Source organism: Astyanax mexicanus, chromosome 16 (assembly GCF_023375975.1).
Source record: "Astyanax mexicanus isolate ESR-SI-001 chromosome 16, AstMex3_surface, whole genome shotgun sequence".
Classification (NCBI taxonomy): Eukaryota; Metazoa; Chordata; class Actinopteri; order Characiformes; family Acestrorhamphidae; genus Astyanax; species Astyanax mexicanus.
The window spans coordinates 10,543,864-10,567,859 of NC_064423.1; the positions used below are offsets into that span (position 1 = coordinate 10,543,864).

The following is a 23,996-nucleotide window of genomic DNA, read 5'->3' on the forward strand; positions in this document are numbered from 1 at the left end:
CTCAAATATGTATAAAATATAACTCTCTTTAAAGGGTCTAATACAGTCAGTAACTGCAGGAACTGCTCAGTGTGCGAGGTGTAAATGCAAAAAAAAAACCTTTATTTTTTTAGGTTAAAAGAATTGAGTTTAGCATAATAATGTATTTAATTAAGTATAAAATCAAGCAATGGCTGCACTCTTTGCCCTATTCCACCACTGTTCTAATAAAAAAAAACACGAAAACACCTTTACACGTTTTAATGAAAAATACTGTTTATTTGCCGTTTATTATTACCTTTGCTGTTTATTATAAACACATTTGACAAAGAAAGAATTCTTTTCATTTATTTTACACTGAAAATGATCAAACCATTATCAGCTTTTCAATTACTATCCAAAACCAAAATTGAATGTACATGTGTCTCGTCCAAACCATCACTGATTGTGGAAACTTCACACTAGACCTTAAGCAGTTTGGACTGTGTGTCTCTCCACTCTTCCTCCAGACTCTGGTCTCCTTTCATTTACAAATGAAATGTAAAATTTACTGATGGTCAGTGATGGTTTGGAGAGACATGTCATCTGCGGGTGTTGGTCCACTGTGTTCTATCAAGTCTAAAGTCAGTGCAGTGTTTTCCCAGAAAATCCTACAGCACATGCTTCCCTCTGCTGACAACTTTAATGAAGAGGTGGATTTCATTTTCCAGCAGGACCAGGCACACGGCCCACACTGTGAAAGGTACCAATTGGTCTTATATTATATTCAAATGTTCTGAGATACAGATTTTTTAGTTTTTGATAGCTGTAAGCCATAATCATCAACAGTGAAATAAACACTAAAACAGATCACTCTGTCTGTACATCTATATAATATGAGTTTCTCCATTTTGAGCTGAATTACTGAAATAAAGTAACTTTTTAGTTATATCCACATTTTGTGAGATTTACTAGTATATCAGCTTTGTAAAAAATAAGAGACCACTTTAGTTTTTGAATCAGTTTTTCTGGTTTGCTATTTATAGGTATATGTTTGAGTAAAATTATGTCATTAAGGGCATTTATTTGCAGAAAATGAGAAATGGCTGCAATAACAAAAAAGATGCAGAGCTTTCAGATCTCAAATAATGCAAACAAAGCAAGTTCATATTCATAAGGTTTTAAGAGTTTAGAAATCAATATTTGGTGGAATAACCCTGGTTTTCATGCATCTTGGTATGTTCTCCTTCACCAGTCTTGCACACTGCTTTTGGATAACTTTATGCCTTTACTCCTGGTGCAAAAATTCAAGCAGTTCAGCTTGGTTTGATGGCTTGTGATCATCCATCTTCCTCTTGATTATATTCCAGAGGTAAAATAAAAAAATAATAATGTTCATAATGTTTAAGTGGTCTCTTCATTTTTTCCAGAGCTGTATATTATTTCTTAAAACATTTAGTATCTGATATTGAGGGTTTGTTTATACTAGAAACAAAACATTAAAAGTTATTACAGAGCTCTGTGATTAGTTTAGAGTTTATATTAGTAAAACCTGATTTAAGAGCTGAGTATTGAGTTCTGCTGGTGTGATTTTAGACTAAACGGGTTGCCATATGACGCCAGTGCAGATATTACAGTGGGGGGATGGAGGGTGACAACAGTGACAAACAGGCAGTTTCTGGGTGGGGGAGCTGCTGAAATACGACATCCAGGAAAAACAGTCGCTTAACAGCCGTTTAACAGCCACATTTATCTTAAGTTACTGAAGGAAACGGAGAGAATTAGCCGGACTTGTTGACGCCGGGAGGAAAGTTGGGCTGTGAAACAGCTGTGAGAGTCAGAGGCGGTGAGTTCACTGTTATTATTACAGCTAGTTTCGGATATTTAAGGCAAACCAAGGCAGATAAAGCTGAATAAATAGTGTTAGCTCAGGAGTTTAGCTTTACAGAGGCTTATTTAAACCGTGGCGTGAAGTGTTGCATTGTTTATATACAAATTAACCTGCATTTAGTGGAGAAACGAGATAAAAAATCTAGCGTTGGGTTAGCTGACTAAACTAAACAATCAGGAGCAACAGTTACGGGTTCCTGCTCGGTTAGCAGGTCCCTGTGTTTGTAACTAGCTAATATTTGCTTAATTTAACGGATTAGCGATTATAATTAAGCTCTGATTAACTAAATAAAGCCTGTATCTTACTCTCTAACAAACTACGTGGCACATATTTGGGAAATGTTGCAGATACAGCCCCCTTTTCTGCGTTAAACTCCTTCAGACGTTTTCTAACTCTGAAACTTGGCTGTCGCTGAAGTGATGACTGACGCAGCGTTTGTCCAATCGCAGATAGCCAGTGGGCGTGGTTTGTGAAGGACTGACCAATCATTGTTTAAGTGGGCGGGCTTTCGCGTTAGATTTGGATCAGTCACATAGGTAGCGTTGTATATATATGTGGAGTATTTGTGTGTTTTTAATATTTCGTGTATTTTATTTTACTTAGACAACTCAAGAGGCAGAAACAACTGAGAAAAAAGAGTTTTTAAGGTAAGTTGACACTTTTTATAAGCGTATTTTAGTATTAAAAGTAATATTTTAATGTAAGTTAGAATGTTGTTATTGTTGTTGTCACAACAGTAACATAGCTAGTTAGCTGTTTTTAAAAATAAATTGGATATTAAAAGTAACGTTAGTTAAACTTACTCTCAGTTTGACCATATACTTTATTAACGTTATATTAACAACAGTATCTGCTTTAAAATGGATAAAGTACAGTCCATAGTGAAGTTAATTGTAAGGTGGACCTCATAGAGTATAATAATAATAATAATAATAATAATAATAATAATAATAATAGTAATTATTACAATAATAATAATAATAATAATAATAATAATAATAATAATAATAAAAATGTTATTAGTATCAGTGTTGCTATTATTATTATTTGTAAAACACCTTTCATGCATAAATACAGCTTAAAAAAGCTTCACAAAGCACTTTAAAAGCAAAAAAAGGAATAGGTTAAACAATATACCCATAAATAAAATATGATCTGTTATACCACTACCTACCATAACCTGCTAGTGTAAACTCATTTTATGTAGGGAAACTATAAGATTAAGAATGTAAATAGGGTAAAATTAAAAACAAACAAAATAAAAAACAGTCTAAATTAGCATGTAATATGTATTCAGATGCCTTTTAAATGATGTAACGTTATAGCTTTGTTCGAATTATTGAGCTAAAAAAAAAACTCCTCAGGTTAAACTTAATGCACCTATTCGTTAGGATAACATTTATACAAATATAAATGTTATCCTAACGAATAGGTGCATTAAGTTTAATAATTTTATATATTTTATATTTAATATTATATACATGTATGTATAGAGGCAGATAAGTGATTGAATTACAATAAAGTTACTTACTTGTAAAAATGACAGCCAGCTATTATTAATATTATTAATGCAATTCCATTAAACCCATTTACAAATCAGATTTTAATTCCTGATATATGAGTTAGAAATGATTGTGTAACCTTACAATTGCGAGGCAGATAATAAGGCATTGCTTGTAATCAGTACCAGTTGTCAGGTGGGGGTCTGTGTTTTGGAAAGGACTACAATAGGCTTATGCCAGTGTGATTTTTTTTGCACTGTGGCTGGTTGTTGACTATGAGTTTCATCACCTTATTCATACAAAGCCTAGCCCTTATAGGAACAGTGAATCTTCTGATTAAACAGCATTAATTAGTGGTATGTAAATCTATGATGATAATGCACATTTAATACATGGACAAAAGTATTGAAACACAATTTTTTTGGAGCTTTCGTTGGAATACTGTTTGTACTTTTTAAAGAAGTCAGGGCATTGCTGTGAGAATTTAGGTGCATTTAGCTACAAAAGTGTAATAAAGATGTTGAATGATCACTTCCCCATATACACACACCTTATCTCCAACTCCCCAACTCATCCCAACATTATGTGTGGTCCCAATAGTTTTGTGTTTATCTGCTCTACTGTAATATTGTATAACGTTTTTTTACAGGGACTAAACAAGCTGTGCCTGTGTATTTGCACATCTGTGTCAGCACATAAGCCACAATATAGGGCACATTCTGCAGAATCAGTGCCATTTCTGTCTCCAAAAAATTGCACAAAAAATAATTGTATAATATAAAATATAAAAGCATATTGTTTTGTACATTGTCCTAATTGCAAAAGTAACACAGTAAACACAATTATTTTTTTGCATAATAAATCCTCAATATTTAAGTTAAAAACACTCTAAAATTCACATCTACAACAGGAAGTGACATCAGTTGGTTCTTCTGTAGACCATGGGAAGACCAAAATTAAGTTCCCTTATTTGTTTTTCTGTATTTTTGATCTTTTGGTAAATATGACTGAGAAGGTCAATCTCAACACTCATTCCTGTTACCTAAATTTTATGTTATTTATTTATTTTTTTAAATGACAAATTTTGGGAAAATCACTAGAATGTGCTCAGTGTCCTCATGCTATTAGCCTAGTCGCAATTTAGTTTTTTTTTTTTTTTCAAGTCTATTATCAACTTGATCATTTTTAAATTCTCTGTTTATTTCCAATTCGATTTGGTTCATCATTTATCCATTTATTTAATAAATTGCATAATATTTTAGAAAAGTAGAATGTTCATTCATATAGTGTTTTTTTTTGTCATAGATATCAGTTATTTGAACATCAATTATATAACAACACTTTTTTAAGAGAAGATAAAAGGAATTGGTGGACTTGCTTTTAAACATGCTTTTTAAATACCACATGAGTTTTGGTAACAGGACTGTGAAACATGTAACCATCTTCAGCTTAGAAACCAGTAAAGCTGTCTGAGATTGACCAGTACATGTTTTGAATAGTTAAATACATGTGTTATCAGATTCAGATTTGAAAAAATATACAAAATTAAGTTTAATTTGCAAGAGTTACAACAAGCAAACAAGCAGTCCGAGGGAGATTGACAGTCATGTTAAGCTTCTTCCATTTTCTAATAATTGCTCCAACAGTCGTTCTGTTGTCAACAAGCTGCTTGGCGTTGCCCCGTAGCCATTTCCAGCCTTGTGGAGGTCTACAATTGTCTTTCTGGTGTCTTTGGACAGCTCTTTGGTCTTTAGCCAATAGTTATCATTATTAGTAGTTGTAGTCTTACTGATTGTGTGGGGTGGACAGGTGTCTTTACGCAGATAACGACCTCAAATAGGTGCTTCTAATTTAGAATAATAAGTGAAGTGGACTTTTTAGAGGTGGACTAACAGGTGTTTGAGGGCCAGAATTTTTGCTGATACGTGTTCAAATACTTATTTGCAGCAGTAACACACGAATAAATTATAAAAAAAAAAAATCATGCATTGTGTTTTCCGGATGTCTCTGACAGTGGACAATAAACCTAAGATAAAAGTTTTTGCTTTAGTTTTTGAATCAGTTTCTCTGATTTTGTTATTTATAGGTACATGTTTGAGTAAAATTAACATTGTTGTTTTATTCTATAAACTACAGACAACATTTATCTAAAATAGAAATATTGTCATTTAGACCATGTATTTGCTGAAAATGATGTAGTGCTTTCAAACCTCAAATAATGCAAAGAAAACAAGTTCATACTCATGAAGTTTTAAGAGTTCAGAAATCAATATTTGGTGGAATAACACTGGTTTTTAATGAATTTTTGCGCCAGGAGTGGCATAACATTATCCAAAAGCAGTGTGTAAGACTGGTGGAGAAGAACGTGCACATAAGGTTTCCAGATGATTTTATCTGACTTGCTGTGATTGAAATGCGTTAGATTCACGCAACTTCCTGGAGACTTGGGACTTCTAAAGCTGACACTTTAGCCTGAGTTAAAACAGTAGCTACAGACTAAGACACTACATGCAAAATAAAACAATATGCAAAGAAAATACATGCACTCTGATTTAGTTTTATACAAGAGAACTGTATTGAAGTTTCTAATAGTTCTATTTGGCCTATTTAAAAATATACTCAATAAATACTGAAAATGATCGGTAGATTCCTAAATTACTAATATAACGGTTAGCAACAGTTTAAGCATGAATTTCTCGACCAAAACAAAAAGTGTGACACGCTGCTGCCATTGCAAAGTATGAAAAAGAAAAAGAGATTGACAAAAGTAATTAAGTAGAGACCAGCGGTAGCCAGAACTGAAGCCGAAACTCGCATGTTTGGCAAGCAGCGCCGGAGGATTAGAGTTGCTAAGGCTAGCTGTTTTTTTATGGGAGCCACTGGAGTGTTGGCTCTTCTCAGTCTCCATGGCTGACTCTCTGGTCCAGGAGCTTGGTGTGTAAAGCCGGCAAACCCTGTAATCCCGCTGCTTAGACACACAGTTTCTGTCAAGCCTCCCGAGCAGCATGCTAGATGCCTGTGCCAAGACATGGGGTTTTTCTAGGCTGGTCACAGGGCAGCCCGTGTGAGTGTGAGTGAATGACAGGAGCTTTACTCCACTCACTAGCCTAGTGTACAAGCGGACGAGCCTGCATGTGAATGTGTTTGTAACTTGGTGAGTAACAATATGGCTTTTTGTGTCTTGTTTGTTTGACGAATGTCAGAGTCTTTAGGCAGCTGTGTTGATGTTTTAGGGGCTTAAACATTGACCTAGCAGCTCTTTTGTGCTGATAAGACGTGATCTACAGGTTGTAGCTTGTTGGTTAGTGAGTGTTTTATTTGAGCTTCGTATTAGAAGGAGGTGTTTCCTGGCGTCGTTTGTTATTTTTTTTTGCCTAGGCCCATGTAGGGTGTTCATTTAGGCTTGTGTACTCACTACACCTAAATTAGCCAGTTACTCAGCAGAGAGTGATTCCTAGCTTTTGTTTTGCACAGGGGGTTTCTATGAAAATGGAGCCCCCACAAAAAAAAATAGTCTTGGCTATTTATATAAGATATAAATAAATATATAAATAAATAATTCTAAATATAATATTAAATTATCATTTGCTATTTTTGTAAAAAACACCTGTTGAGAAGGTGTAATATTTATAGTGGTGTTTGAAAGTTTGTGAACCCTTAAGAACTTTCTATATTTCTGCATAAATTGTCAATTTTTCGAAAAAGGAAATAAAGAGAACCCAGTTAAACAAATGAGACAAAAAATATTATACTTGTTCATGTATTTATTGAGGAAATGACTCAATATTTTATATTAGTGAAAGGGAAAAGTATGAGAACGTCTTGGATTAGCAGTTAGTTTAAAGGTCAATTTAAAGACAGGTGGTTTCAATCGATGAGTGGGCATCAGAACAGGGATCTGTTAAAACTTCTCTTCACAACACATGTTTTGTGAAAGTGTATCATAGCACGAATTTGAGATTTCTGAGAAGTGCAGAGAAAGAGCTGTTGATGCTCATCAGGTCTAAAATGGGTACAAAATCTTCTCTAAAGAGAATGTGTACAAATGGAGGAAATTCAAGACCATTGTTTTTTTTTTTTTTTTTTTTTTTTTTTTTAAATAATTGTATTTTTTTTTTTCCTAATTTACACAGCCATTTACCCAACCCACTCACTAGGACTCCCCCTATCACTAGTAATGCCCCAATACACCAGGAGGGTGAAGACTGGCCCTTCAAACACATGCTTCCTCCGATACATGTGAAGTCAGCCACCGCTTCTTTTGATCTGTTGAGTTTGGGCACAGACTAAGTTGAGTATAACCTGTATAAGTTAGCCATTTTACCCATCTCCCATTGTGCTTCTGTCCTCAGCACTGTGTGTAATGCGGTACTGTTACAAATTAACGATTAGTCGACAATTAAATTTGTAGTCGTCAAATTTAAATAATCGACAATGTCTATTATACCGACTAATCGTGGCAGCCCTATTTGTGTGACTGGGTTGCAAAAAGAAAGTTATCAATAACGTTTCGCTGCAGATACTGAAAGCAAAGGTCAATAATTTGTTTTTATGTGGGTTTTATATTGTTCATATCAATATCTGATTAATAGCATATTGACCAAAATTAAAACAAACCAGTTTTTGGGTCTTTAAGTTATTTTTGTGTTATTCTACAGGTGAAAATTGTTTTTGTACACTAATGGCCACATTTCAGACTCAATCACCCTGTTTCTGACTGTAACTCTTCTTTGCCATTAACACTTTGTGGTATCAAATCTCAACCTATCAGAGGTCAGTTTCTAACCGCAAAGCTGCTTTTGGTTGGATATTTTTGGGTGGCGAACCCATTACTATCTTAGTAGTGTCCCAAATGTTGTACCTTGTCAGTATCAGTAATAGGCCTGTAACAGTAATTGCATTTTTAATTTGAGTTATCGTACAATATATGAACATAAATAGCTAAGTATTGGCTAATATGAGGGTTTTAATGTGCATTAACTGGTATTATCACTGTAAATGCAGTATACTTTTATATTATTTTTTTAACTAAAACTATAGTTTTTCCCAAATTTTTCTGGGACAATATCATCCAAACGATACCAGCTATGTCACAGACCACTACACTCAGATAATACCAGGTTATTGAGGTTCCTATGGTGGTCCGTTTCTATTGTAGACCCCACAGCAACAAATGAGCTACAGTCTGTAACTCTAAATCTGCAAATTGCACCAATGTAATGTGGCTGTTTCCAGAAGCTGCCAGGTATTTCCAGAAACTTCTAGTGTTTCCAGAAGTGCTAACTTAGAACTGATTTGTTCACAGTCAACAATGTTAATACCAGAGAGTGTGTCTGAAATAGAAGGCCTGAACACATGCCTTAATGCTTTGGCATGATTATACTAAACCACATGTCTGCCTAACTGAGAAAAGAGCTACACTTCAGAAAACTTGGAAAATCAGCTGTTTTGCAGGGATGCTTTGAATTACAGAGTAATCTTCCTGAGAATCTTGACAAGTAGTGCTGTGTCAGGAACTTGGATGGCTGCTTTAATCACTCAGTGTTTTCTCTCTCATGGTTCACCATATGAACTACACTGGAAAGTCTTTTAAACTTAGAGCTGCTTTTATAAAATGTCCATTGAAATAGTCCTGTCAAAATATATTGTTATTTTTGGACGATATATTGCTACTTAAATAGTTGTGATTATTGTCATTTTAAGACCATTTATAGTGATATACTATGATTATATATTATACACTGATATAATCATAGTATAATAGCATTCTAATGCAATTACATCCTTTTAAATAGCAAGGTCCTTTTAATAAGGGATGCTCCAAATATTTGGCAACCATAGTTTTTCAGCCAAACACCAAAAAAATATTTTTTGACATTTAAGACTTCAGTTGCCAAATGTATTTGTAAAAAAAACCTGCATAATTTATACCAAACAGTGATCAAATGTAGTCAAAAGGCAATATTTCCTGTAACATTAGAGTTTTTTCAGCAGTGGTGGGTGGCTCACGCTCATTCCCCCCTCTTCCCCCAACCTCTGGCGGCACTGCGTATCAGAGTGCTGACATATACAGTATACAGTACCGCTCTCTACTCGCTTAGTTAATTAATTAGTGTAGCATCAGTTTATTATCTTTTCACAAATTGCCAGTTTTCCACCAGAAAAATACAAACTGTACTGTGCTAGAATAGTAACTTATAAATTGTTGATTACAATAGCAGTATGGGGTAGATGCATAATTAGAAATGCACTGGTAAAGTAATTGTGTGGCTAGAGCAGCGCTTCTTTAGAAAATTCAAGATGGCACTGCTAAGGTAAATGTGTGACTAGTGTAGCGCTGCTAAAGTAAGTTTATGATGGCACTTCTGAGGTAAATGTGTAACTACAATAGTGCTGCTATAGTAAATTATGATGGCATTGCTGAGTTAAATGTGTGAGTAGAGTAGCTCTGCTATAGTAAATTATTGCTTTTTCTTTGGTTCTTTACATTTATTGATTTTTTTTCAGCATGTTCTGACCCAGTCGTCTAGACATCACAGATTTGCTCTTGTACAAGACTTTCTAGAGTTTCTTGCACTTGTATATTTTCCCTGCTTCCAACACATAAACATCAAGAACTGACTGTTTGTTTACTGCCTAATATTTCCACCCCCTTACAGAGGTCAATTTAATTAACTTTATTTGTCAGTAGCTTTAATTAGAGCTTCACATTTATTGTTTCAGGATTGCCATCGCAATGTGAGCATGCACAATACTAATACTACAGTATGTGCAATGTCTGTAAGATATATTTAATTTATTGTTACAGCTTTTAATTACCTTTTTCTTAAATATTTAAATTTGTAAATATTGCAGAATATACTGCAGTCAGATACGTTATTGCAATGTCAGTTTATTTCAATATTGGGTAGCCCTGGTTTTAATGTTTTGGCTAAAAGTGTAGATAGAAACTAAACTGCAGAAATGAGCTTATGCATGAATTGTTTTAGTGATGTGTTTAACCATCCACAGGCTTCACTAGGGGATCGGCCCCTTTGAAAGCAGCAGGGAGGAGAGCAGGGACAGTCAGCAGTGAGCAGATAAACCAAGGAGAGTCAGATAGAGCAGGAAGATGGCAGAGGAAGAAGAGTTGAGTGTCATGCAGGGCTGTTTATTTTTAGTAACTGTGAAATAATATAAATATAAGTTCCAGTTATTAGTATTGCGCAGGGAGCCACAAATGCATTTTCAAGCTTTACAGAACGATAGTAGAAATCTGAAAACCTAATCATACAGTCTAATCAGCCTAATTGCATTTGAATTGAAGTGTATTATTTGTGTGAAATGTCAGACTGTTAGGGTATTGTTAATATTATGACATATTATATTGTTATGTAATCCCGCCACATGGGAGAACATGGTGAGAACAATAACATGTTTTGTTATTGACTGTCATCCAAAAATATCTTACACTAGTTATATCACATTGACACACCACATGTCATAAGAGATTTGGACTAGTATCGTATCCGCCACATCCAATATAAACTTATTCAATTTGACCTCACTTTAAAGACAATTCCTCACAACTTATACAGGTACGGGCACTTCCAAGCTATCTCCAGAGGTAATACATGATTAATTTATAAACAGTTGCAAGAAAAAGTATGTAAACCCCTTTGGGATTACTTGGATTTTTGAATAAATTGGTCATTAAATGTATTCTGATCTTCATCTAAGTCACAACAATAGACAAACACAGTCTGCTTAAACTAATACCGCACACTGTTATGTTCCACAGCACTACTGGCAAAATATACTGTGGACAGATGAAACCAAAATTGAGTTGTTTGAAAGGAACACACAGCGCTATGTGTGGAGAGAAAAAGGCACAGCACACCATCATCAAAACCTCATCCCAACTGTGAAACATGGTGGAGGGGGCATCATGGTTTGGTGCTGCTTTGCTGCCTCAGGGCCTGGACAGATTGCCGTCATCAACAGAAACATTCATTCCCAAGTTTACCAAGACATTTTGCAGGAAAACTTAAAACCATCTGTCTGCCATCTGAAGCTCAACAGAGGATGGGTGATGCAACAGGACAACGACCCAAAACATAGAAGTAAATCAACAACCGAATTACTTCAACAGAAGAAAATACGCCTTCTGGAGAGTCCTAACCTCCTGAATCCAATTGAGATGCTGTGGCCTCATGACCTCAAAAGAGCGATTCACACCAGATATCCCAAGAATATTACTGAACTGAAACAGTTTAGTGAAGAGGAATGTTCCAAAATTCCTCACTGTTGTGCAGGTCTGATCTGCAACTACAGGAAACATTTGGTTGAAGTTCTTGCTGCCAAAGAAGGATCAACCAGTTATTAAATCCAAAGGTTCACATACTTTTTCACCTTGCGCTGTGAATGTTAACATGTTGTGTTTAATAAAACCATGCAAACATATTATTTTTGTGTGGTATTAGTTTAAGCAGACTGTGTTTGTCTATTCTTGTGACAAATTTAATGACCAATTTATGCAGAAATCCAATTTATGCAGGTTCACATACTTTTTCTTGCAACTGTACTGTATCCCATGACATTTGGCATGTCACTGTGTATTTCAGTTTTTATGACTTCTTCGTGTTCCATATTCCAGTGTTATCAGTTTTCCCCACATTTTTAACAGGATTGCTCATTGTTCTGTCTCTGGTTGAACCACAGGAAAGACATGGCTCAGCAGACCAACCAAACCCAAGTGCCTATTCCGTGTACCGCGGGCTGTGGCTTCTACGGCAACCCCCGAAACAACGGCATGTGCTCCATCTGCTACAAAGACTCTTTACAAAGACAGAACTCCAGCAGCAGAGTCAGCGACCCAGGTCAGATACTGTCTGCACAGAATGAGCTGTTTAAGATTTAGGGTGTTTTTTACATTATTACATAGTTTTTTTTTTTTTTTTTTTTTTTTATCCGGACCCGTGTGGGCTTGCTCTGTGGGTAAAGTACACTTGGTCATGTGTGAAAGCTGTTTTCGAGCCTTTACTGATCTCTGGTCTTCCTGATATTTGTGGTGTGGGGTTCGCTTTAAGCAGCAAGCTGCTTTAGCATTGGCAATCCTACATGCAGAAAAGTGATTCAAGGAAATGTAATTGTGCAATTGATCCACGATTCGGCTAGAGTACTTATGTCTAAAAAAACAAATCAGTGATAATAAGCTCCACCCCCACACAAACCCATTATCGGTCTGGGGTGTAGACTCATTTATTTTATTATATTTATATAATATTTATTTAGGATGTGTTTGGATTTTTATTTTACCGTATTTTCCTTTTATTTTCCCAAAATTGGCCAGTGCACCTTATAAGACTATCAAAAGCGTTCCAATGGAACTGGCTCTTATCAGGACCCCAAGAAAAAAGGAGCAAGAGTTTCCTTTGTTGTACAGGATAAGTTTATCAGAGTAACCAGCCTCAGAAACCACAAGTTAACAGCACCCCACATATAAGAGCCACCTAAATGCTTCACAGAGTATTTTGGTTTGTTTAACACTTGAGTATACAGTATTTTTCACAGTATAAGATGCACCGGATAATAAGGCTGACTATTAGTAAACGTCACTTTTCTGGTCTATTTTCATAAATAAGGCGCACCAGATTATGAGGCCCATTATTCGACTTTAGTAAGGAACAGGAGTGTCGCCGTGTTTCCTTTTAATTCAGCAGGTCTCACCTGCTTAGCTAAGTAAACAAAACTATATTTCTCGGGATTTCTCTGAAAATGATTTATTTGGGTGAGTAAAGTGCTTCTGTTGGTTTTATAGTAAGCTTAGATTTCCAGATTTCCATTATGGCTGGGTGCAGCAGCATTAGCACTAGCTAACCACAAGCACCAGCCGCAGTTAGAGTCTAATGCCGCCCAACAGCACTACACTGAGGAGCCCTATACTCGCCCCTGAACAGAGGTAGAGCTTAAGCCTGGTTAGTGGCTAATGTTAATACTTCTCCAGCCCTGGTGCTGGAGAACTAAACTGAAACCTGTATAACACTGTACTTCAGTGGAGTGGCTTTACTGCTCCTTAATACCTGACTGGTAAAATTCATACATAAGGCAGACCAGATTATAAGGTGCGCTGATTATTTTTGAGAAAATCATCTTTGAGCATTTTTAATTTAAACAAGTTCAGTATTAGTAACTTAAACCTAATCCTGATAATGCAGTGTTCACTCTACTATTCTCTAAGTATAACACATTTCTGGCTCCTGCTCTCACATCTCATGTCCTTTTTAGTGTTTTAATGTGTAATAATTTTGTGATTATGTGTAAATTAGCTTAGCACAGAGCAATATTTCTCTGAATTGAAGAATTTAGGATGTCAGATGCCTGCTTGCTGAGATATCCAGGATGTGAGGAATAATTTTGTCTTTGCTCCTGTTGCCCACAGTGTCGACTAGATTCAGCACTTTAGGAGAATCACTCTCAACACAGTCCAACACAGTCACGGCTTCGTCAGCACTACAGCTAAACAGGTAATGCGCACACCCATTCTCCTCACTTTGTCCTATTTCTGGGTTGATTTCAGCTCAATTTCTGGTTCAGACCTTGCAGAGACACAGTCTCTGCCCCTGCTGCATTGAATTGATTGGTTTACCTCTACACTCCACTGAATAACCTTAACATTTTGCCCACACCTTTCCATGATTTAAATGTGACTCATTTCATCAGCTTTTGGTTTAAACAGAAATCAAATTTGCACACTACATCCTCATGTTTTTGATCAGACGAGGCATGAAGTTTGTGTCTTTAGTTTTACAATGGAGCTGCCATGCTTATGTAATAGACTTGCTTGTGCAGTTTATGACCAGCAGTTATTAAGAATCATTGACCAAAGGGAGGCTTTTTAATCACGTTTTATTTTTTTTTTATTCTCCATCAGTTTCCAAATGGCCTCACCCACTCACTAAGACTCCCCCTATCATTAACCCCAATACCCCTGACACTAGGAGGGTGAGGACAAGTGTATGCCTCCCCTAACACAAGTTAAATCAGCTAGCTCACGTCTTCTCAAAATGCCATCAATGCTTAATCACCAGGCAGCCAGTGTGCTCAGAGGAAAGCACTGAATCCCCAGTTCCAGTACATCAGCCAACAGACCCGGCCAACATGCTTGTGTGGGGCTCACATGTTTGGAAAAAATACAAAAAGAGATAATTATTTTCAAACAAAGTACTTATTTAACAGCTGACATGGATCTATTTCTGGCTTGTTGGGGGAAAAAAACATGATTTTAGCGCCATACTGTCATTTTCTTGTTCAGCTGAGGTACTGAGATCTGTTTTATTGGTCCCCAAGCCAGAGATCTGTCACTGTTTAAAATACACCTGCATCCCAAAAGTCATGGGATAGCAGTATGCATATTGATCCTAAACTATAACCTCAAGGGACAGCTCGGGAATGCCCACAATTGTGTTTTGTGAGGTATAAATTATGAGGTGGTATCTTGGGAGTGAGACTGTATAGTGGCCAGTGCAGGGTTTTGTTGTCAAGGTGGTAAATGATTGTTGTTATGGCGGCCACCTTAACTTACATACTGCAGTTCGAGTTCGAGTAATTCCTGATAGTGTGTATTAGATTTATGGGATGTTTCATTTTTGAAGTTGTGCAGACATTTAGCATTCATCGATTCACTGTGTCACATAATAATGGCCTATAACTTTGTCAGCTATCGGATGTTTGTATTGTTGCTCCAGTTTAAAACATAAAAAGTAGGGGTGTGACGAGATCTCGTGGCATTATCGCGATATTAAAACGTGACGATATTTCTTGTCAAGGATCTGGCAACACAGCAGGAGTGCAACTAGTATTAGCGCCCCCAGAAGAGGAGGGGGTGGAGGAGATCCACCACGCTAGTAATGACAGAACCAGCAAGCTGCGAGAAAATTTATTTGGGGCTTTCATTTGGTGCTCCCTTTAGTGCACTGCCCCTATGCATTGTAGGCAGTTTTACTAATGCCTTAGCTCTGTACTGTATTAAAAAAAAAATTCTGTCTCTTTTTGCACTTCAAGCATAGGCTTGATATGACTGGTTGTGGTTATGCATGGTTAAATTACAAGAGATATGACTGGTTGTGGTTTGCACTTATTGTTTGCACTATATAAGACCTAGAAAATTATTATTTTTTAAATTCTTTTACTTATTTCTATTTCTTATAGAATCAATGTGTGAGAGAAACCAGCCTGTTAAGTTTGCGTTATATGATTTTGTCAAATAAAACTCTAGTTTTCAAGCCATTTTTCATTTTTGACATTTTCTTTAAAATTTTATTTTTAAATATCGTCTCGTCTCGTTCTCGTGAACCCAGTATTGTGTCTCGTCTCGTGATATTAGTGTCTCATCACACCCCTAATAAAAAGCAATCTTGGTACATCAAAAGTCTTAGCTGAACAGTTAGATTTAGGGCAAACTCTGTCATTTTGTTTTTTACAAACATGAATTTCTTTTAATAGTCAAAGCATCGTAACAGCAACAGAAAGAGCACAAGAGGAGCTGACTTCAGGAGAAGCCCAGGATGAGCTAAAAACAGAAGAAGTTGCAGGTACAGCAATCTCACTCTTTCTCTCTCCCTCTCTCTCACACACACACACACACACACAAACTTTACAGACGTCTTCGTTCTGTTTCTGGTCCATTTTAGCACTGATCAGATTCAGACCACACTATTTTCTGTTCACATCTTAATTAATTCAGAGCTCAAACGATAAATCAACCAGACTGAGACCACTTCTGAATGTAGTCTGAATTATTTCTGTTGACACCACCATTACTTTTTCCGAGCTCAAACCAGGAGCCAACATAATTAAGTCCACTTCAATAGGTGTTCTGAGATCTTTCCACAACTCGATTCTCAAAGCACAGACCATCAGTCAACCTCTTTAAGACTTATTTAGTTTTTGACATCAACCCTTGACTGAACTAGACTGAGACCACTTTATGAAGTGGTCTGAATTCTTTCTGTTCACTCCACATCTCATCGTCTTTTTAGAGTCGTTTAAAGCATAGTTCAGAGTGCAAGCCATGAGCAACTTCTTTGAGACAATTTCAATAAATTTTTTTTTTGTTGTTCCCACCACTGCTCCATTTTTAGACTTCAAATAATGAACAAACTGAGACCACAGACTGAGACCACTTTAAGATGTGGTCTAAGGGCATTTTCACACCAACACTATTTGCTCTGGTTAAAACGGACTCTGGTTCATTTGTACCCTTGGTGCGGTTTGATTGAGCAGGTGTGAAAACAGTAATCCCACTTGGGTGCGGCTCAAAACAAACGAAATCTAAAGCGGTTTGTTTGTGGTGAGAACCTTATCAAATATACTACTTTTGCTGATAAGGCGCAGTTTAATCTGAAATATTTGCCGGATAATGCTAATTACCACAGCTATGAACTAGGGGCGCGCCTTATCTTGTCTACGCAAAAATATCGCCAACATTTTCGAATATTGTGAACGATATAATACTCTGAAATATAGTGCCTTATCACCCACCCCTAGTTATCACATCAGGGTACTACCTTTTACTGTTTTTAGCAAAAGAAAATTCACACTGTTCTCATTTCTTATTATATATACTAGAGACAGATTATATCTGTCCAGTATCATTTATTTTACTTTAATCCTGGATATATGGAGATATATTGCATTAGTGCATTAGTAACATTAGTAACATGACATTCTGGATCATTGATTTCTGTTACAAATCTAATCAAATTCTTGTATTTTTTTTTTATATCTCGGTTAGGAGTGTGACATATATCGTACGCAATAATAAAATGTAATTTAAATATTTTTGCAGTAGTGTATTCTTGAAATATTTTTTATTTAAATTTTAATTCAGTGTTTTATCATATCAGCAAGAGTATCGTCATTGCGAAAATACCATAAAATATCATGATATTATTTTAGGGCCATACCGCCCCCCCCCCCCCCCCCCCCCACTATGAACAAACTCTGTCTCTGTTCCATGCTGTTTACACACGCTGTCTGTGCTGCGTTCACTACTCGCAGTCGCACAACTCCGTTTACCATGTTTACATCTGTTCTGCACGTTCTATTGAAAACACTGTGTTTGAAAGTGCAGAATTTCAGTGTTCTGTGTTTAGAGTCCCACTCCAGACAGCTCTGACCAATCAGAGGATTTATTGGTGCTCATTTTGGTGTGTTTAGGTTAGTGCGTGTGTGAAAATAAACCAAACAGAGGGAGTAAACGCTCTAAGTAAACTATATCATCAGCTAATCTGGACCATAGAAACCAATTACAGGTGTGAAAACATCCTAATTTTTTTTTCTGTTCACACCAAAACTCTTGTGTTATAGCTTAAACTACAACAAAGCTGTTCTGAGACTACCCTAGAAACAATTTAAAGAAGCTGAACTCTTTTAATTCTTTAAAATTAGTATCCACACACATTTGGACATATAGTGTTGCTGTATATTAGGAGATGTCTTTGTTTTCCATGTATTTGTTTTTGTCATAGTGGAGAAAATCATATTGTCCTCAAACTGCAAATAATTGACCGCTGTTGGGCACATTTATTATGTGAGCTTTAAATGACACAGCGTGTTAGAGACACGTTGTCAACTGTCTGTTTATCTGGTTGCAGCTTCTTCACAGGCCTCTCCAGCTCAGAGCAGTAGTTGGCAGTGGCAGGTTATCAAGGGTGCTGTGACACGCATGGATAAAAGTTCAGCAGAATCCCATAGAAACGGCCTCGCTTCGTCCCACACACCCTCACACCCACTCTCGTCTCTGCTTTGTTTGCCTGTAGTTGATTTGAGAACGGTCCAACAAATGGACAAAGTCCAGTGAAAAGCCTGAGAATCACTTTTTTTAATGAGAAAAGCAGTAATTAATCCTCTGATTAAATATGATTGAATGTTGTTGCATTCCAGCTTCCAACATAACACTATTTCCATATAAATAAAATGTGTAGCTTCAATACGGTTAGTTGTTTAGTATACAGCTCTGGAACAAAATAAGAGACCACTTTAAAATGATGAGTTTCTTTGATTTTACCAAAATGAAAACCTCTGGAATATAATCAAGAGAAAGATGGATGATCACAAGCCAAAGGCATAAAGGCATAAAATTATCCAAAAGCAGTGTGTAAGACTGGTGGAGGAAAATATGCCAAGATGCATGAAAACTGTGATTATTCTAAAAAAAAAAAATTGATTTCTGAACTCTTTAAACTTTATGAATATGAACTTGTTTTCTTTGAGGTCTGAAAGCTCTTGTTTTTTCAGCCATTTCTCATTTTTTGCTAATAAATGCTTTAAATTACAACATTTCTATTTGGAATTTGGGAGAAATGTTGTCTGTAGTTTATAGAATAAAACAAAAAGCTTCATTTTACACAAATATAAAACTATAAAAAAAATCAATGTATCAGAAAAGTAGAATATTATAAAGGACCAGTGTGGGCAGTGTGCCAAGTCCTGCTGGAAAATGAAATCCCCATCCCCATAAAGGTTGTCAGCAGACCATCACTGATCATCAGGTAATTTTACATGTCGTTTGTAAATCAAGTGATCAGAGTCTGGAGGAAGAGTGGAGAAACACACAGTCCAAACTGCTTGAGGTCTAGTGTGAAGTTTCCACCAATCAGTGATTGTTTGAAGAGACATGTGATCTGCTGGTGTTGATCCACTGTGTTTTATTATCAAGTCTAAAGTCAGTCCAGTGTTTATATCAGAAAATCTTACAGCACTTCATGCTTACCTCTGCTGCAAACTTTTATGGAGATGTGGATTTCATTTTCCAGCAGGACTTGGCACACTGCCAAAAGTACCATTTGGTCTTATATTCAAATTTTCTAAGATACTGACATTTGGGTTTTCATTGGCTGTAAGACATAATCATCAACAATATAAGAAATGTGTGTATGTGTGTGTTTGTGTTTGTGTGTGTGTGTGTAAAAGGTCCCTCTAACAGTGCAGAGGTAGCTAGTGTTCAGGAGAGAGTTACCATGAGTGAGATGTCAGGATCATTTGGATCATCAGCAGAGGTCCTAGGTAGGGTAAGAAAGAGAAAACTGGATGAAGTGCTTCAGCTAGATGGAGAAGGTGGTGAGTGTAGCATTAGCAGAATATGGCTAACTGTGATGCTAGAATAATTAGCCATCATTAGTAAAGGTCTAAATTACTCAGTTTCATAAGTCACCCAAGATGTGTACTTCTTTAGTTTAGCTCTATAGCTGTGATGCTGAGATGATAAGATGCTAAACCATTAGGTAAAGTAAACCTGAACCACACAGATTAGAATTGTGATTGTCTTTATTAGGAACAGTTAATTTTAATGCAGTCGAGTGATGTCTCGAATTTGTTAATTTTTTTATTTCTAAAAACATATTATTATTAAATCATTGATCTGACCTAACACTGTAGCTGCTAGGAGAACTGCTATATATTTCTATTAGTATTTTACATAAATACAACACATAAATACATTGTTTTTTGTTTTTAATGTTTAGCTTTATCATTGGTTCATTGTGGACTTCCCTGCCCTCTAGTGTTTTGCAGTGATGTTTCTGATGTAACATGAGGATTGAACTCAAGCTCAAACTATTTCTAACATGCTAATCACAATACCCTGATACAGTACACTATGTTAAATGTTACACTTTACATACAGTACAATCCAAAAGTTTAGACACATCTCTTGTTATTCAATGTGTTTTCCTTCATTTTCTGTTTTTTTTGTTTTTTTTTTTTACATTGTAAATGTAATATTAAAGTCTATATTAAAGCTATACAGGAACACATGCAGAATTATTCTATAAACTAAAATAGTTCAACCAGAATATGTTTTATACATTAAATTTTTCTAAGTAGCACATTTTATCTTTGCTTTGAGGACAGATCTGCACATTCTTGGTATTTTAATCTTGGTGTCTTCATGAGGAAGAATCACCTGGAATAGTTTTCTCAGCGCCTTGAAAGGGGTTTCTGGAGGTGCTGAACAATAGCTGCTGCTTTTCCTTCACGCTGTGAAGCTCCAGCTCATCCCAATTAAATCACCTCAAATCACCATCTCAGTTCGTCAGGTTTAGATCAGGGGATTGGGAAGGTTTTTTTTTACTGTTTACTACGTAATTCCATTTGTGTCCCTTAATCGTTTTCATGTCTTAAATATTAATGTACAATGTAGAAAATAAATCAAATAAATCAGGAAAAGCATTGAATGAGAAGGTGTGTCCAAACTTTAACTGGTACTGTAATAGATTAAGTATCTCATGTTTTTCATACATGTTGTGATACTGTCCACAGCCTCGGGATCATGCGTCTCAGTGCAGTCTTCTGCCCCTGTAGTGGAGAACTCTAAACCAAAAAAAAAGCGCTGCTTCATCTGTAACAAGAAACTGGCCTTAACTGGTAAGAATGTCTTGCTTCTAGCAAGTCTGTGATTAATTTGGTTTATTTTCAGTGTGAACGGGGTTGATTGTGTTGTTATGAGCATGAATTAAAGCTTTACACTGTCTTTCTAAAATGCATTTTTTTAGATGCATTCTAAAAGTGAAAAAAGAAAGTGAAAAAACAACAACATAAATGCTACTATAAGGATTTCATGACTGTTAAAAATGTCCCATGAGTTTTGTCTGATGACAGCTAAACAACACAGTACTGATTTGTGGGATGTGCATATGAGGCTCCTGTATTGAATGTGGATGTGATTTCTGGCTTGTCTGTTCATTACCACTACTATGACAGTAGTTCTCGATTCTTGTTAAGCTGGAGGGGTAGGGGGAAGGGATAGGGCTTGTAAGCCCTTATACAGAGATTTTCAGAGGCACACTTCAAATAAATGTAACAAATGTAAATATGTTCCTTGTTAAAAGTGAGATTAGCTCTATATTACCATAGTTTAATGTGTAGTTTCAGTGTTTTATGGCTAAATTCTTCAAAACAAGCATAAAAAAGATTGCTAGTAGTTTGTCTCAGTAGCTAGCTAGAGCTAGCTAGCTAACTTTCCCGTTCCACCTTAAATGGTGCAACAGATGGCAGGGCTACAGCATTTAAGGTGGAATGGAAAAATAAAATAAAATAAATGCTAATCAAAGCTAATTCCAGCTCCCCTTCACAGAGAAATTAAGAAATGGACAATAATAAATAATTTCTGCACCATCTCCCCCCTTTCTAAAGACATACAATAAAGCCCTAAAGTTAACTTGTTAACCAGCAGCAGCTAGGTTACTGAACTTTAGCGCTACTGATGACGTATCGGGTGGCCGAAGAGTTGTCCCATTTCTTCGGTGGAGGATTGAACACCTTCCGCTTCTAACTCTGTTCCATTGGGAATGGTTATACTCAAAAAGAAGGGGTAAGGGTAAGTGGTAGGGCCAAAGGGTAAAATGGGATTGGGCTTAAATCTGCGTCTTTGTGTTCCAGACTACAACTGCCGGTGTGGGAACTATTTCTGTGGTGTTCACCGATGCACTATTGACCACAACTGCCCCTACGACTACAAAGCTGAAGCGGCTGAGAAAATCAGGAAGGAGAATCCCGTCGTTGCTGGAGAGAAGATACAGAAGATCTGAGCTGTGGCTTGTCATGGACAATCCTTTTTCTCCACTTATCTCCTCTTGCAAATTTACCACTGGGACTCTGAACAATTAAACCATCACAGACCCTTCAGTGATGCATGCCTGACTGAAATCCATTGTTGCAGATTGATTTGACATCATTCTTCTACGTATATATCCTCAGTCTAAATCTATTTTTGTCTAAGAGATTATAGAAGTTAAGAAATGTATATTATTTTATTCTATTTTAATTTTAATGATGAACTATTAATTGGGCTTATATTATTTTAAAGTGGTGAGACTACTTGAGGGGCTGGGCTTTTCTGGAGTCTGTAACTGATCATCACAGGTTAAATGAGTGATATTGTTTCTCTTTGCATTAGTGTGATTTCTTAATCAGTGAAAGTACAATTTTAGCTTCTTGTCAGCCGTCTAAAATTGTAAAATTGTCTTATGTTTAAAGGAGGTCTATAATTAATATTTCAGGAAGGTGTTTGTGCGCTTATGTAAATATGTGAATGTAAGAAAGTGTGTGTGTGTGTGTGTGTGGGGGGGGGGGGGGGGGGGGGGTTTGTGTAGAGTTAGTATTAGAGTGATCTGATAATTGTGAACTAAAATAATTCATTACCAGATGTGTTTTTTGTATTCATGTTTTGACATTTCTGACATATTTTGTAGACAGTCTTACATCTTTCTATAAAAAGGTTATATCTCTCTGTAGTGCAGTAGACATCTCTGGACAGTACAACAAAAGTAGGACAAACATTTTTTAATACCCTTCCATTTTGGAAAAACCAATGAGTGAATAGGGGTCCCATTGATTTTGTCTAATGGATCAGACACAGCAGTGCTGCTGGAGTTTTTAAACAGCTCAGTAACACTGCTGGACTGAAAATAGTCCACCAACATTGTACTGTGAAGGACCAGAGGCCGACCAACACAAACTGTACAGCAATAGATTCAAAGCAGGTATAGGTCGAAATATCTAATAAAGTGAACAGTGAGCGGAGTGTTTTTAAAAACTCCAGCAGCACTGCTGTATGTGATCCACTTGTATCTGCACAACACACTCAAAACACACCATGAGAATGATCCAGCACTCAAATGATACAGCACCAGTGGCCAGGGCCGTTGCAACAGGGCAAGCAAACCAATCAATTGCCTGGGGTCCACAGAGAACGACGGGCTATGAATTAAATGCAACAACAACCTGTGTAAGCGCTACTATAAATTCTGTGATGGTCAGTGCAGGAAGTACAACAACACTGTTATCAGAATTCCCCTCAAAGGGGTGATTCCATTTTGCACCACTGCCCTGCCTGTGGTGGTCCTGACTTTTGAAGAACAGGGCACAAGGAGGATAATAAAAACATAAAATTCCCACAAGACTACAGAAATGAAATGTCCCAACTTTCTTAATAGCTGGCACAGATAATTAATGTTGCCTTGCCATGAGCACATTGGCTTTGCATGGGCATGCCCCTATCTCTAGCATTGTAAGCCTGTTGGGAGCATCGGCTTAAAGCCCTGTATTTTAGAATGCTATTGGTGAACACAGGTGGGCATTTCGACCACAGTTAGTAGTTATCATATTTCACTGCAACTTCATTTAATTTTACACCGGATTTCTCCTTTAACTTCTGAACGAAAAGTGCTGAAGGTGTCCACAAACTTTTGGACATGTTCTCTGGTACTGTGCTGGTATAGGAATTATTGTGCATTAAAATAATATATTAAAATCAATGTAACTTCAGAAAAAAATCCTTAATAAGATATAATAAGAACATAAAGAACTTAAAGTTTCAGCAGAACAGAAGTGCTGAGTCATTCCCAGTCATTTCCCTTACTTTACTTTTTGCTGGTGGACTTTTTACTGGGAGAAGGGAGGATGCCTGACAGCGCGTGTGATTGGCCAGCTGTTCGTGCCTAGAAACGTATTTTTGGTCCACACCCGTTTTCAGACAGGCTACGCCCCCTTTGCTAGGATTGGCTGGTTGTAAAGCACTGTGTGGAAGTATACCCTAAGGGCCAATCCGAGCGCTCGAGTGGGAGAGAATACTTTTAGCCAATCCAGAAAAAGGGGGTAGAACA

At 36.6% G+C, this 23,996-nt stretch overlaps 1 protein-coding gene across 9 annotated transcripts; it reads left to right on the forward strand.

Moving 5' to 3' along the window:
• Positions 1-637: 637 nt before the first annotated feature.
• Positions 638-22,017, forward strand: zfand6 (zinc finger, AN1-type domain 6). Of its 9 annotated transcripts, none has more exons than XM_049465471.1 (9): positions 703-721; positions 2,453-2,496; positions 10,363-10,479; positions 12,052-12,209; positions 13,772-13,856; positions 15,835-15,923; positions 19,306-19,452; positions 20,653-20,757; positions 21,772-22,017. In XM_049465471.1, exons 3-9 carry the CDS (start codon positions 10,463-10,465, stop codon positions 21,918-21,920), a joined length of 750 nt encoding a protein of 249 aa, XP_049321428.1. In that variant the 5' UTR covers positions 703-721; positions 2,453-2,496; positions 10,363-10,462; the 3' UTR covers positions 21,921-22,017. The 9 variants fall into 9 exon arrangements, 8 of the variants coding, with proteins under 8 accessions (XP_049321429.1, XP_049321428.1, XP_022525217.2 ...); XM_022669496.2 differs by lacking the exon at positions 703-721 and adding an exon at positions 1,583-1,804; XM_049465472.1 differs by lacking the exon at positions 10,363-10,479 and having other exon boundaries at positions 638-721.
• Positions 22,018-23,996: the final 1,979 nt, after the last annotated feature.